Source organism: Micromys minutus (assembly GCF_963924665.1).
Source record: "Micromys minutus genome assembly, chromosome: 1".
Lineage (NCBI taxonomy): Eukaryota > Metazoa > Chordata > Mammalia > Rodentia > Muridae > Micromys > Micromys minutus.
The window spans coordinates 60,722,061-60,738,112 of NC_137969.1; the positions used below are offsets into that span (position 1 = coordinate 60,722,061).

General features: G+C 49.2%; 1 protein-coding gene across 1 annotated transcript in view; it reads right to left on the minus strand.

Annotated features, from left to right (window-relative positions):
• Positions 1-1,221: 1,221 nt before the first annotated feature.
• SUSD4 (sushi domain containing 4) overlaps positions 1,222-16,052 on the minus strand; it is a 123,650-nt gene continuing 108,819 nt past the window's right edge. Inside the window, exons 6-9 of the mRNA XM_080915110.1 lie at positions 8,113-8,304; positions 6,734-6,878; positions 3,516-3,898; positions 1,222-2,465 (exon numbers count right to left, since the gene is read on the minus strand). Coding sequence (XP_080771236.1) covers positions 2,437-2,465; positions 3,516-3,898; positions 6,734-6,878; positions 8,113-8,304 — 749 coding nt within the window. The 3' untranslated portion in view covers positions 1,222-2,436. The remainder of the gene's footprint in view (positions 2,466-3,515; positions 3,899-6,733; positions 6,879-8,112; positions 8,305-16,052) is intronic.

A 16,052-nucleotide genomic window follows, 5' to 3' on the forward strand; every position in this document is an offset into this window, starting at 1 on the left:
CGCCAGCTGCTAGACCGGGTGTAATTAGGTGGGAAAGGGCCCGAAGCATCCGCATAGGCAAATCACAACCTTGCAATTAGGAAAAGCTACATGGTAATGAAGTGTGAAGACGCCTGTGCTGTGCTCACGTTGGGGAATCAGTCAGCCAGCACTGGGCTGCTCTGCAGCAGCTTGTATGCCGCTCTGAGGTGGGCACTGCCCAAGCCTGAGGAGAGTATCAACCTCGGTGCTCTCCCCTCCTCCACAGCCCATACTGAGGAAGTCTGTGGAAGGTGACCTTCTCCCTCGAACCACAGGGACCTCGGGATATTTAAAAGAATTATGTTGGGACCATACCATGCTTGGAACATCACCAAATTTCTCTCGGTCAGAAGTTCCGAGGGTGGGAAAATGAATCAATAACATCTGTGGTGAAAATGGCTGCTATGAGCCCAGAGTTGCACTCAACTATCAGGCAAGGTGCAGGTGAGCTGCTCTGGGGATTGTGATGCTACAGTTACAGAGCAATGCTCTTCCCTCCCTCAGCCTCCATATAAGAACAATTCCTGTGAGCTCCCTGATGCCCCTGGCTGTCTTCCCTGGTTGCAGCCTTGGTCTTTAGTGTGCAGGTCAGATGGCCATCCTGCTGCTGGCAGATTTCCTAGAAAGAAGCAGGGATGGCCTCAGACAGCTCTGTGTGCCTCCTGGGAGATGGAACTCTTACCCAGAGGTCTCTGGGACACGGCCCGAATGAGGAGGCACAGAAGGGAGCACGTGTGAGGTGGGGCTGCCTGGAAGATGTTTCCCATGGTGGGGGCAGCTCCTCAGGGCACACTCGGTCAAGGCAGAGGCATGTCACCGAATGTTAGCTCCTTTGAATAAATGGAGCTGATGACAAGGGGCTTCACCAGGGACTTCATGAGGCTGTCACTCAAGCGGTCTGCAATTGCCCATAGCTGTAAGCTCGGGCTCAGTACCATTCCGTCAGGAACGGTGGCTGTGCACAGGTCAGGGCAGAGCCCACCCTTTTGATATGGCGTCTCCTTCAGCTGTGTGTCGTTAATCCTATGTCTTATTCCCACCACCCATGACCAGCGTCACCCACTTCCCGCCCTCCTCACTCCACTCCCCTATTAAGGTCACGCTTCAAACTGCCATTTTCTTTTTAATTTTTAATCAGTCTGTGTTGAGAGAAAACAGGATTTGATCAAGCCTCCAGCCCTGGGTACTCTACCAGCACAGTGATTTTTATGGATGAGAGTTTTGTTTATATTTGTCTACAACCCAGAGGAGGGATGGAAAGGACGCCATGGACCAACAGGTTTTCGAAGAGACACTTCTGGGCTCAGGGTTCTTTAAAAATCGATCAACTGCTTAGGCAAGACACCCAGCGGGTGCCATGAGACCCTCATAGGAATGCGGGATGGCAGGCAGGCAGGGTGGCTCTGGGCTGGGAGGCCAGCCTTGAGACTTAGCAGAATGAAACAGAGCTGAGGGGCTGGGGGATGGTCACAAAATCCTGTGTATGCTTTCTTCCTCCTCCAAATGCAGAATGTGTTTACAGAAACCTTCCTTTTTGGAAAATAAAAGAATGGTTAAGTTTTAGGGTCGGAACAACGTGACAGCAATGACCCACACAGGAAGGTATGAGCAGATAAACATGAATGGAGTCTGCCAAACGCCCAAACCAAATGTGATAGAAGATGCATCTGAACGCCTTCTCACCATGTGCAAAGGTCTATCCCACACCACAGGCCCACTGCCAGAGTACAAATACCAACACATGTCACCAGAGGGCAGCACAGAGCATGGGGGGGCGGGCTCGGCATGAAATTTTCAGAAAGCAGAGTTGGCTTGTTTTTCCTTTCCTTTCTCATTCAAACCGCCACATCTTGCTTTGATCAGCTGTCCAGGAGTAAGAGATGGTCTGGGTGTTACATGAGAGTCTTTGCTTGGGAGCCTGTCCCTTACTAATAAGGGCAAAGAGAGGATCTGCTCCTGGGTTTGCAGGTCAACGTGGGCTTTTTACAGATGAAGACCTGTCCAGGTCGAAAGTCCCTAGACAGTTCAAAGCAGATTTTAGAAGCAAATTTATACAATGTGACATGCTTTCAGAGGAGCAGGGACTGCTGTTAACAGAAGCAACAGGATATGTGACTCGCCAGAATGCCTGTGGCACTGTCTCGTGCTCTGTAGCAAGAGACGCTCTGTCATGGGGGCGAGGCAGAGAGAGTCCCCTTGGTCCTCTGCTCCCTGCAGGTCTCATTGGAAAGCACCGCCATTGCTGTCAGCCAGACCCACAGTCCTCCTGGAGCTCTATGAAATGAATCACTGTCTTCATGTAGATGGATTAAAAACACCCCCTGTCCCCAAGCTCTGTCCTCCTGTGGCCTCTCTTCAAGGTTCAAGGCTCTTTTCCCCAAAGGGAACAATGGAATTAGCAGGAGTCACCAGAGGTTAGGGATCCTCTTCCATGAGCGGGATCTCTGGAAAAGCAAGAGATTGTTATTTGCCTAGTCCGACTGAAAGCTACATGGTTTGGAGTTACGAGCCTCATTAAAACTGTTCCATCCTAGAAATCAGCGAAAAACGGAAGACGTTAAGCTCCATGCATCCATTAAAGGTCAAATAAAACAGCGTCCCCTCTCCCCAACCCATACACCATCTATCCGCTGGAGAACAATTTGTGATTTTATATCCAGCTCATAAAAAGGATAATGTTAAACTTTCACCACAAGCCCTCATAGTTGCTCAGGCCAAACTGTTACCATTTCAAGCGCAGAGAGCCATGGTGGAGCCCAGGAGGTGCACTCTGCAGGGCCAGCAGGGCTGGTTCTGCCCTGCTTCTGCTGTGTGCCGGAGGCAGCTTTGCAGAGCTGTGCTGGGCTTCCCTCCCTAGGAAGTGGAGCCCGGATTACTCACACACCTCACTGTTCTCGTGGGCTATTATCTTCCCCATGACAGATGAACCTTTCGCTGCACATGGGTAAAGTGACCTCTGTGTACACATTACTTCTCTGGGGTCAGGTGGGGACTGTGTCACCCCACAGGTGAGGCTGGCAGCATTTCCCCACTGCACTGGCCTTCCTCAGGGCCCAAAGTAGGAAGGCAGGGCTCAATGGGTATGGTGCCATTGGCCCAGAGAGGGAAGGTAGGCACAGTGTGAACCAGATTCCTTTACGTCAGTTTTAGCACATGTGCTGGGACGTGGTGCACATCTCTGCCTGTGTGTGATACTGTCCCCAAGTACCACCTTCAGGACTTCTGCAATTAAAGAACAAGAAGGTGCCCTCCGCCCCCATAGAATAGGTCTTCTCCAGTTCTTTTAACTCCATGGCTTGGTACCCTTTGTTGGCCTCGTGAAATTTCTATTCCTGGGCTTATCACTCACAGGACACTGACCATGCTTTGCTGCTACTGGCCTGTTGATAGCCCTTTAAGTAGAGAGAATGAGAAGCAATGCCAGTTGGGTAAGGAGCAGGCTCATGGACTTGACCCTGTGCTGGGGCACCAGCCATAGCGTTGGAGATGCTTACCATCTGCAATGTCGATGCCCGGGCTTGTGGATGCTACCTCCCCTGCTGTGCTTGAAATTGTGTCAGGGGTATCTGGGGCAGGGCGGCTCCCCACTTGGCACATGGGGGGTGAATATAGACTCTGGAGCATCTCGGAGGAGCCCGAGGTACTGTCACAGGTTTCTGACTCCCCGGGGCCTGTGTCCGTGTCCCCTGAGCCGGGGTATGCTGGAGGGCTCTGGTCATCCACAGGTAAAGGACAGCCCTGGCCCACAGAGGCCAGGTACCCGGGGCCTATGGCACTGGAGTTACCATTCACGGCCTCATCATAGGTTGGGAGCATGACAGGCACTCCGTCCACTACCACGAAGTCGGGGTCACTGCTGGAACTCCTGGGAGGACCCCTGTGCAGAGGAAACAATGGGAACATGTCAGGGTCTACACCACCCTAGGAATGAGGCAGTGCAGAGAAACAGCCTCTCCTCCCAAGTCCCTGGCAGATTTGCTATGCAGCATGGCCCGTCTCTGCAGAGGGGTTTTTCTGTTGATTAATCTCCATCCTAAGGAAGGACGGACACCAAGTGCCCAGAGAGGACAGCCAGTCCGTACTTACTGAGGCTGCTTCTTTGCAAAAACAAGACATAACTGCCCTCCTCCTCATTTTGTGAGAGGTAGATAAAACACAATAGAAAATAGAAAAGGTGAGCTATTAATTTCCATTTCTAACTGTGCCTTTCAAATCATCATGGTCACAGAGCCAAATGCAGCCCCTGTGAACCAGGCTGAACCTGCACAGTTGCTGTGAAGGTTATAGGTGGCAGGGGAACCAGGCTACCAACCCTGCAGGTCCCCTCTTCCCCATGGGTCACATACACAGCTCCTGGCCTGGTCTCTCTTCCTGTTACCACTGTGAACATGCAGTGCTGCCTCTGAGTCGAGGTGATGGAAGGCAACAACATCTGTATCCCGTTTGACCACCAGGCTCTGCTCCTGGCCCCAGAAGAGCCCAGAGCAGTTGAGCAGCTTAGAGCTTGATTCTCTCTGTTGGGGAACTGAAGTTGGGAGATGGGGGGGCGGGGCTGCATCAGCCTGGAGTGTTCACTCACATGAGAGGGACTGCCTCAAGCTTGTGGCTGTATGAAACATCTCGCAAAAGCTTAGGGCAGCTGACTTTTTGCTCCACGGGAGAAGGCAAGAGATGATTGACGCCTACACTCTCTAGATGGTGGGAGGCAGGAAGCAGGGAGAGCATGCTTCTGACCTGGAGCTGCTAAATATCTGGATGCCCACTCCCCTCTGGCCAGTCCATGGGCTCCCGTCAGTCTTTACGGCTCACTCAGGACTTCCTCCTTGCTCCTTGCTTTCAAGATGTCAGACCAGAGCAGGCAGATACCTCCATCTCTTTTCTTCCCCTAACAGCCCATGCTCAGGCCACATTCCCCTCTGCAAAGCTCAAACCACGTTGTGTGACTTTGATTATACTTGGATCTCAAACCCCTGGTGCCTGGAGAACACTGCCGTCTATCCTTGGCATGCCCCTGAGTACTTTGCATTCCTTTTGGACCAATGACACCATTACCTCTAAACAACCTGAGGACATTGTAGGAGCATCAGTTGAGGCTTGAGAAGATTTCAAAATCACCCTAGTAGTCTATATCTTGGAAAACCCTTCCAAGCATTAAAACAAAACAAAACAAAACAAAACAAAACAAAACAACAACAACAAAACCCAGCTTTGTGGGCTATCTGAAAGTCTGCTAATAAATCACAGCTGTGTAGTCTAGTTTTTTTCTTCATGATCCTATGGCCTTCTAGAGAAACTGTAATTGCTTAGTGATAAACATGGTTCCTTGAATAATAAATAATAATGCTGAGGACACAGAGAGGAAGAGAGAAAGGCAGGCAGGCAGGCAGACAGACAGACAGACAGACAGATTCCAAAACCCCAGTAAAGGCTTGCCGATGCTACCAGGGAGGTGCTAACTTGCCTTTGGGCCTGGGGAGGACATAAATGCCCCCTGAACTCAGCACTTGTACCTGTTGTGTCTGACCTATGATGCTTCTGCTGTAAGAATTAGGAGCACTGGTAAGTGAGATGAGGCTGTCTGGGGGTGGGGACTTGGGGAAGCTGGCACTTCTGACCCTCTCTGCACTTGTGGGACATGAGAGAGACATGCTTGTAGACCAGAGTAGTTGATTTCTCCTTCTCGAGGGCCCGAGCAACTGTCCTTGTTCTGATGACTAGGACCCATGGTGAGGGCAACTGAGGGATGAGGGTGACTGGCTTAGCTGTGAGGTGACAAGGTTCAGCTGTAAGGAAAGCTCTGGTGTGATATGAGGAGGACTCAGGTGTAAAGACACCAACTTGGGTCCTATGGTGCAGTTGAGGAGGAAAGTGAGCCACCTTCCAAAGACCCAGATCCCCTCCAGGTCCTCTCTGGTTTCTTACTCAAGCCTGCTCTCCTTCCAGAAGCTTCCTACCCAATTGGTTAGCCTCTGCTATATCACATCCCTGACCTTGTCTTCCCCAGGTATGTGCAGGTGGACCATGATGGGAGGTGCTCCTGATGGGGTGTACACAGCTTGCATCCCTGGCTTGGTTCCTTCCTCCAGTCCCCCCATAGTGCCTGTTTCAGACAGTCTGCCCAGGGAGGCAGGGATGTGTTGTGTGTTGCCCTGGTGCTGTTTGTATTCTGATGTTAATTCTGCTTCCTCAAAATGAGCTGCCCCAACAAGGATTGGATCAAGTACTCAGGTGATTTCATGTGAACTCTCTCCCCATTTCAACTGGCCAAACAGAGGCTGGAGCCTGTGATTGGGTAGTGGAAGGAAAAGGTGGGGCTAGAGGTTTTGGAGAGTGGGGAAGAGTAGGGAACAGGAGAAGAAGAAGCTAGAGGAACAAAAGGTGGAAGGAAGATGGAGCAGAACTATGTATGCTGGAGAAGCCGCAAGTAGCAAGGGATGTTATAGCTGAGGAATAGATTAGTGAGTGGTAAGTATGTCCAATATAGGCATATAACTTATACATATTGTAACTGAGTTGTGTGTTTTTGCACGGGCCCATTTGGGTTAGAGATTTACTACAACAAATCAGCACCCAATGTGGAGCACAAACCCACGACCCTGGGATTAAGAGTCCCATGCTCTGCCGACTGAGGTGTTCACCATGGTGCTTTCTCCATGACAGGCTACACAAAGACGTAAGCTCTACCCTCATCTGTGCTCTCTGCTGCACTGACCTGGGGGGGAAGTGGGCCTTAAACTTGGTCTGGAACATCCTGGCCAGGATGACGAGCAGTAACACCAGCAGCACGCTGGTTGCTGTGAACGCCACGATCTTCCACGTGGTCAGGAGGGTCTCGTGGGTGCTGGGCCACGTTTGTTCTGCCATGAGAGATAACAGAGCCAGGCATGAGGTGCATGTTCATCTGGTACATGAGGTACCTCCTGGGACTCAAGAGACCCATTATAGCTGATAAATCATGTAAGGAACCCAGAGGACACTAAAACCTATCTCTAGCATTGGGCCTTCTGGGTTGGAGATATATTGACAGATGATGTACTTGTAGACACTACTGTGGCTGTAGACATGCATGTTACATGTTACAGACTGAGCAGAAGGACCTGGTACAGGACAAAGTGACAGTTACTCTTTCTTGGGAAAAAAAAGTGAAAGGTGTCCTTCTGCCCTGTTCAGGGATGTTCTGACATGACCCAAAACACTGTTGTTGGGTGAAGGATGGAGTGACCCAGGAGCATTAAGGGTATATGGCCATTCCTTGTCCATCACCCCACCCTCTGTGGTATCTGTCAGATGAGAGAAGCAAGAGCAGACCCTTCCAGAACGATTTTCATCCCTTTGCTCCCAGCACATCCCATCCCATGATCACACTCAGTGGTCATTCTCTAAGACTCAGTGATTCTCCTCTTTCTGGCTCACATGACATCTGCATGTCTTCAAATGCACAGCATTGCACTTCTGTACCGCAGAAGAGCAGCATCCAACCACCACTGCCAGCTGGGGCAGCAGCCCTGGCTGTGGTCTGGAAAATGTTGGAGAGAGTGGGCAGAAGTTGGGAGAACAGGGGTAAGGTACGTGCTGATGCCAGGTCACCTTCATGGGGCTGCTTCCTAGGTGTGCTGGGACTGGTGGCAAAGATAGCTTGCCATCTTATATCATTTATTCTGAGGCCATGGAGCCTGCATACAGTCTCTCCACCTGTGTGAGGTCAGTTCTTACCCACAATAATATTATTGGGAGAGGAGGATGAGGTCATGTACCATTCAGGTTCCCTATACATATTTCTGGTTAACCTATGGGGCTGCATCCTTGCCACGGGGAGGCACCAAGGCTATGAGAAATTGCAGAAGCTGAATTTCTCCATAGGTGCCAGGGCTATGACTCACTTTATAAGTATTTCTGAGCCTCTGTAAAAGGCCTGGAATCCCTTCACTGAGTCCAATACGGCGACCCATATTCATAATGGTCAATTTCTACAACCTGGACCTGAGGCTCATGCTGGGATGGGAGTGGATACCATTCAGAAGAGTCTGACCACAGCTTGATGGCTGCCCTCAGAGGACCAGCATCCCTTAGGGGTTCGGCCTCCAGTCTCACCTGATTTGATGCAGTAGACTTGGTAGGAAGGAAACCACTCTCCATACTGACAGGTGATATACTTGTAGTCACTGGTGAGGCTGTAGCCAGGATCACAGTAGAACTCCACCACAGTCCCATGGTTGTAGCGCTCACAAGGCCTCGGGTGGCAGATGAAATCTCCGTGACTCACCATAGGAGGTAGTGGACAAACTTGGGCAGTTGGGGAGAATAAGAGTTTCAGAACCACAGGCTCCATGCAGGAGGCATCCAGACACAATACAGGCGTGGCCAACTTCAGGATATATTTACAATTGGAACACCAGATTAAGGCACAAGCCAGAGACAGCCTATGTTTCCATGGTGCTGGGATATTCTGAGCACAAGTGCTGTTGTGTGTTGTAAAGTACATAGTAAAATGAGGCTCATCTTACAATGAGAAGCCTATGCCTGTTTAGTAGATAGCATTGAGCTATATATATATATATATAATATATATAAATTATATAAATGATGTATGCTGTTATATGCCAGACAACCTAGTAAATAAAATTAAGGTATTTATGGACAAAACCTTTACCCAGTGGTACAAAAGTGTCAGGTCTACTTCTGCTACCAAAGCAGTCTCCTGGAACTGTTAAAATTGGAGGTCTGTGGTCCCACCTCACCTTCATGTCCTAATGGGGTTTGGCCAGTGACAAGATGTTTCTCCCTACTTCTGTTTGCAGACTTAGCTTTGGCCCCTCATACACAGGTGCTGCCGGAGCAATGGGAGCAAGAATTAAAAGCCGGAAGTCCTAAGCTCTCTTCTGTCAATACACTTAAATGAGTCACTGAACCCTCAGTAAGCCCTGGTCTCCTCCTTCATCTTATTTTGCTCTTGATGATGGTCAAGAGCATCATCATCATCATCATCAATCATCATCATCATCATCATCATCATCATCATCATCATCATCATCATCGTCATGGGGGGAGAAGGTGGTTTCCAGTCTCCCACCTTTAGATCACTCCTGGGCTGCAAATATAGATCTGGCTACATTTCTGACACTGGATAGCTTTAGTGGAGCGTCCTGTTTATCCATCTCAGGCCACAAAGAGATCTAAACAGCACTCCACTAGAACACTCTTCAGGAAACAACCAAGCTGCAGTCTACCAACGCCTGGCATTCAGACCCCGAAACCATTAAAAAGGCTAAAACCCAAGACAGACGAATGCAAAAGTGAATCAACCTTTGTAATCCTTCCTAGGAGTAACCAAGCACTCTGCCTAGCACCCCCTGGCACTATGCACCACACCTCAAACTGACCAAAGTTTTCAGAGAGCATATGGGGGTACACCCATTGGTGTGTATTCCTCAAGCTGAATGACAAGATGGGTTCCTAATGGAGGTGTCCCAAGATGTGCCCATATCTGTAATCCTGCAAAGAATGGTGCAATGTAGATCTTTCCAGCTCTCTTGCCGACAAGCAGACAGGCTAAGAGAAGCCACCAGTGAAATGAACTGAACTCGAGGATGATAGCGCAACAGCCAATGATCCCAAGCTAGACTTTCTCATCTTGGCACCCTCATAAAAGCCAGGAGTGTCTGGGTGGGCTGTCCTTGGGAATGATGCTAAGGTTCAGGGCCAACCTGAAATAGTGGATTGGTGGGGCTGGGCAGGACCTGAGCATCAAGGGAACTCAAGGAGGAAGTAGAGAAATGGCCAAGGCAACTGGGACGTCTCACAGTTATAAACAGTAGGTCACTGCCACTCTCGGCTGGTTGGGAGAAAGGATTCTTGGGGTCCTAGTAGAAAGCAGAACAGTAGAGGTTGAGCATGGAGAAGCAAGAGCCAAAGCAACTGCCTTCAGGGCAGAGAGAGTGAGGAAGACACTGGAAGCAGTTTCCTGCGGGGACTCTAGGAAGTGGGGTATGTGGCAGGTAGCCCACCTGGAGCTCAGTGTGTGAAGGGAAGGACCCGGAGGTGAATCTGAGGCCCAAGGTGTGTGCAGTTCAATCGTGGCTGATGAGTGGTTCTTTAGGTAGGCACTGGAGAAATCAGAGTATGAGTTCTTACTGTAACACTGAGGAGCTTTCTGCTACTTGGCGCTGTCCCCTTGGCTGCACATACCCTTCTCTGCACTGCCAACACCATGGCACAACGGTCCCCTGCTCTGCTGTTTCTGTTTTCACAAAGGGCTCTGTCCAGACTGGCCATCCACGGGTGCTCGGGAGGTAAGATGGCCACCAAGGATGTCTGGTGACTGGGAAGGATAGAGAAGGGGAATCCACAATGTTCACACCTCTGAAAACTCCAGAAAAGCAACAGAATGGTCTCTTCCTTTGTGTAATTCACCCTCTGTGTCACTGTCTCACTACTGGTCTGTGTGAGGCTAATTGGAAAGGTACTCAGTGGCCTCCAGGGCTGAAAGGGCCTACTGTCTGCCCAAGGGACCCTAAAGCCTATGCTGCTGTGAGCGCTGTACATTAGGGGAGACCCTTCCATAAGTAAAGTATAGGAAGAGTCTGTCTACCAACAGATGAACAGATAAAGGAACTGTGACACATACCATGGGATATCACTCAGACTTTAAAAGGGAAAACTCTGCCATTTCAAAAACATAGATGAACACCAAGGGTATTATTAAGCTAAATGTAATACACCAAAGGCAGAAAACTTTGCATGGTTGTGAACTCACCAGTATGTAGAAATCTATCTATCCATCCATCTATCTATCTATCTATCTATCTATCTATCTATCTATCTATCTATCTATCTATCTACCTACCTATCTATCATCTATCTATCTATCTATCTATCTATCTATCTACCTACCTACCTATCTATCATCTATCTATCTATCTATCTATCTATCTATCTATCTATCTATCTATCTATCTATCATAGAAACAGAATAGGAGCCAGAAGTGGGGAATTAGAAAGACAGGTCAAAAGACACAAACTTGCTTGTTAGGTAAAGGAGACTGGGAGTTTGGGGGGGGGTGTCTCCTCTGGACAGCATGGCAGTTAACCCAGGCTGTAGAAGTGCTAAACTATGTCCTTAAAATGTGCCAAAAGTAGACCTCAGCTCTCACCTCTGGTCAAAGGCAGCTATAGGAATATGGAAATGGTCACGGCTCAGCTCTAGTAAAAGCCTCGCCATGTTTGTATGTATGAAATGCATCATGGTATACACTACTATGTATGAAACTGATGAAAGCTATACCACACAGCAAGGTGCTCCTACTCAGTCGGCTTTCTGTACAAGCCCCCAAGGGACACCACAGTGTTGGAAAATTACCAGAATGGGTCTCAAGGGCTGCAACATCTCATGAAGGAAGCCCAACATCAATGGGTGTAAGTAGTTATGAGCAAGGTTTTCCCTCACTTGGCCTGAAGAACGAATGACCATTGAAATCAACTGCCAGGCAAATGAACTCATGATGCCTGTAAGAATGGACCCCCTCGCCCGCCCCCGTACAACCAGTCTAGTCAGTGTGCTGTGGTTGTCCACATCTGGGTTCAAATCCTTGCTCTACCATTGAGGATGCAAAACCCCTGTGCTTCGGAGCACCGGCAGCTAGCGTGCCTTTTACTGAGAAGCCATCACTAAAGCCCAGGTTGATGAGGATCAGAAGCTCTCTGCAAACTGCACTGCAGGGCAGGTTCTGACTAAGCGATGCTAATTAGCTTCACTAGTGCTTCAGGCTCTGCTGAAGCACTCAGGAAGGGCACTGCTCAGATCCCTCGCCTGCTCCTTACACAGTGGGGGATGCCAAGAAACACCAGAATAGCACCAAACACTCGGAGAATCTGGAGTCATGGGCCCCATATTTCTTCAGAAGCCAGTGGTTGTCACTAGTAGTGGAGGTTTATGTTCTCTCATAATTGGCATGCGATGGAGACCTGTGTCCTCTAAGTGGAAAAATAATCTATCTGCACACCTTGCTGCGTTCTAATGGCTGCACCTACAAACACCATGAGCTTCACTGTTATGGAAACCTCCATGTGGGTAGCTTGCGGTGCAGAGTGTTTCTTGTGAATTGGAAGGAAGCAACAAAGGCATTATTAATTATAAACTTGTCGGGCTCGGTGGATGGCTCAGTCAGTGACGAGCCTGCCATGAAAGCCTGAAATTGATACCCAGCAAACCTGAATTTGATACCCAGAATACACACACACACACACACACACACACACACACACACACGTTAAAGAATAGAATGTTAAAGAATATGTCTATCTCTATGTATGTATGTGTGTTTACACATCTCTATCTATCTCTATCTCTATCTATCCATATCATCTTGAAGCCAGGTGTGCTGTGCAAACTTGTAATCCCAGTGCTGGGATAGGTGGAAATCAGTGGATCCCTGGGGCTCACTGGACAATCAGCTTAGCCCAGACGTCAAGTTCTGGGCCAACGAGAAACCCAATCTTACAAAACAGGGTTAAAATCATCCTGAGGAATGACAACTCTGGCACGAACACAAGCACGCACGTGTGCATGCACATGCATCCCCCACAAACATGCACACACACACACACACACACACACACACACACATATATCAGAAAAGTTACAAATGTAAAGCTTATTTCAAAAACCCTAATACGGGGCTCAAGGGACTCTACCACCTAAGTCTGCCTCACCATGACACGCTCTGTCATCTTCCCCACGGCATTCCTAGGAGGCAGACAGACTGACGGACACATTTGCCCACATACTGACTCAGGCTCAAGGCAAACAGCCTGCTTCTAATGCCTCGTGTTGAGCATCTGCATGGATACACGTGTTTGAGGCTCTGCACCACAGCTTACTCCACACCCTTTCCACCCCTGACTCAGCCCCGCAGCTACGAGCTCTCAGGAAGAGCTGTGGGTGGCAAGAACAGGGACTGAGTCCCCTGCAACTTTAGTTTTTTAAGTGTTTCTTTTGACTTTAGAGAAGATCACCAGCAGTTACTGCGTTACAGGGAAAACCCAAGCGAGGCTCTGCTGAGGCTCAGCCAGGAACGGATGGTAATTACAGTCTCCCAGGTGTCACGGTTCTGCCTTATTTGCCATTCGGGGGACAGAGGGTTATGTCTCCTTGCAGAGTGGGAGAAATTCCTACCTGCCAAATGGTTGCAGGCTAGCTTTCTATCAGTCACTCATAGAACTTGACAGAGGTGGGCTAGGTGGAGCAGAGGATAGGCAATAAGAGACAAAGCCCAGAGACCACAGACTGCTCTGTGCTGGGTACTGCTGACCGGAGCTGGAGCTGGATGGGCAAGCTGAAGGCCTGCCATCAGACCCCAGCTTCCCCAAGTGAGGGCCGCTCCCCTCCCCATCCGGCCTCTAGGAACTTCCCAGGCAGTTTTCTTCCTCGCTGCCTACCCCTGGCTCTCTCCCCTCCTTGGAGAGCGTACAAAAAAATACCCACAGCCTTCCTGGGCCCTCTGTGCATTCTGTATGACTATGTACACGTCTCTCTACTTAGGCAATCCATGTGAGTCTGGTGAAAATCCCGTTTACTATAGTGTGTGTTTTTCTACCCATTGCTGGGTTCTATTTGCTAATATTTTGTTGTGGATTTCATACAGAAACCCTGTCTGGTTTGGGTGGTAGGACCGTGCTGGACACTACTCAGAACGAGTTAGGCACCATTCTGTTTGCCTCTTTTAAGCAAGAGAAGCAATATACACTCACCGGAGTTTAATGAGGATTACGTGGGGGTAAGGGCTCTGAGCAAGGAGCTTGCTAATGAGAGGTTCATACCAGTGGCTTGTTTTCAGTTAGGCTGGTTGGAAGAGAAGCTGCTGGAGGCTTTAGGATCAAGAAGGAACTGTGCTGACTGTGTGGGATTTCCCTACCTCTGCTGTTTCTCCGCAATGGCGGTCTCCTCCCCAAACACTGGCCTAAGAAAGTTCCAGTTAAGGGTAAGTTAGAGTGCTGGCCCTGACTGCTCCCCCCATCCCTCCCAGCCCTACTGCATGATCCACACAAAGGACGCACAAACACAGGGATACTTGCCATTGGCTCTGCCCTGGTGCATACTGATTGTGGTCATTCCTACCTGGGTAGATGACCGCCCTTCCCTGGGGACATAGCTCAGCTGCCTCACTCTTAGGATGTTGACATAGCTCATAAGCCTAAATAGTTTGAGGAAGCAGGAATGGGCTTCCTGGCAGTCCCGGTTAGCTCCTGGGGGTGTGTGTGTGGGGGAACGGCTCTATTCTTTGGGACTTCCTGTGAGACACTAAGCCTCGATATACCAGCATCTTCTCTCACCAAAGTGAACGTGTGGTTTGAATCTCCTGCACCCCCTGCAGGCTCAGGTTCTGAGCATTCATTCCTCAGCATGGGATACTACTGTGAGGCTTGTGGAGCCTCTGGGAGATGAGGCTTGGCTGGTGGGAGCAGGACATTGGGGAAAGACCTTTGGAGGTGACAGCTGCCCCTGGTTCTCTGGTTTGTGGCCCAGGACAATCTGAACCAGTCACTGCTGCCCACCCCCATCATGCCTTCGCAACACAGCGGGCTCAAACCTCTAAGAAGCCAGGAGACAAAATAAGCCAACCCCTCTTTCCTTCCGTAACTTCTCTCAGCTGCTTTGGACACAGTATGTTTTTGCTTCTTTCATAGTGTCCACGGCTTGAGTGTTTCTTCAAGGCCAGGCAGCAAAGGCCATAGTCAAGTAATACTGTGGTGGTATTAGAAGCAGGGACCCTTCTTGTTGCCACTATCCCTATATGGTCCAAACGTTTCATTTGGTTATGCCAAACGAACCTAAGTCACTTCTCCCTCTCCTGTGTACATTAGGCCTACACCACCATCACCTTAAGGAAGGTAAACTAAAGCAAAATGAAGTGTGAGAGAAAGACAGTGCATGTCCTAAGCACGGGTTTTCCAGGGCTATCAGTGGGGCATAGAGTTGTCAAAAACCTGCTCTGGGTTTGCACGATTCTTCATTTTCTTATCTTAGTACGCTGATGATATTATTTAACTTGTTTTAAAAGTCATTTATTTAACATGTCCCCAGCCCCCACAAGTGAAATGGTATTACATCCTACCTTCAGATAGTAACTATATATGTCAATAGTGATTGCTGTGGCTGGGAAAGCTGTCTTCTTATCTGCTCAAAGAAATTTTAGTACCACGTGTTCTTAGACCTGAAGGTGCCAGGATGGGGTTCCGACCCGCATACCTCTTTAGGGAACTTGGCACACATGACTGTTGGAATCTGAAGCTCTTTTGTGTGTAATAAGATCCCAAATGCATGCTGGCACTGGAGATGTATCTGAGGATGGGAGAAAATGGTTAAGAGACTGAAGACCAGGCATGATGCTTCTTCTGTAATAGAAATGGGCTATGTACACAGGGAACTGGGGGACTCTGGGGATTCTCTAGACATAGAAGGAGGACAAGAAAGGAGAGGCAGAACTTCCATGAAGGTTTGTGTGGTGGTTTGAATAAGAATGACCCTCACAGACTCAGATATTTGAATGCTTAGTTATCAAGGAGTGGCACTACTTGGGAAGGATGAGGAGGTGTGGTCTTATTGGAGGAAGTGTATTACAGGGGGTGGGCTTTAATGTCTCAAAAGCCAGAGCCAGGTCCAGTGCTTTCTTTCTTCTGACTGGCGGTGGATCTGGATATAGAATTCTCAATCTGTTCTCCAGCACCATGTCTGCCTGCATCCCACCATGCTTCCTACCATGATGACAATAAAGTAAACCTCTGAAATGGTAAGCCTGCCCCAATTGCTTTCCTTTTTAAGAGTTGCCTTGATCATGGCGTCTCTTCACAGCAAGAGAACACTGACCAAAACCAGTTAAAGGCCAGCGTGAGTGAGGAATAAGGAAGGAACATGAGAAAAGGAGCAGGAGAAAAGGGAAGCCATGGGTGGAGCAGTCTCTACTAGGGGAAGGTATGTCCCATGGGGGCAGCACTGAGGTCTCTGCTCCTTCATGGACAATGCAGGACACCCCACT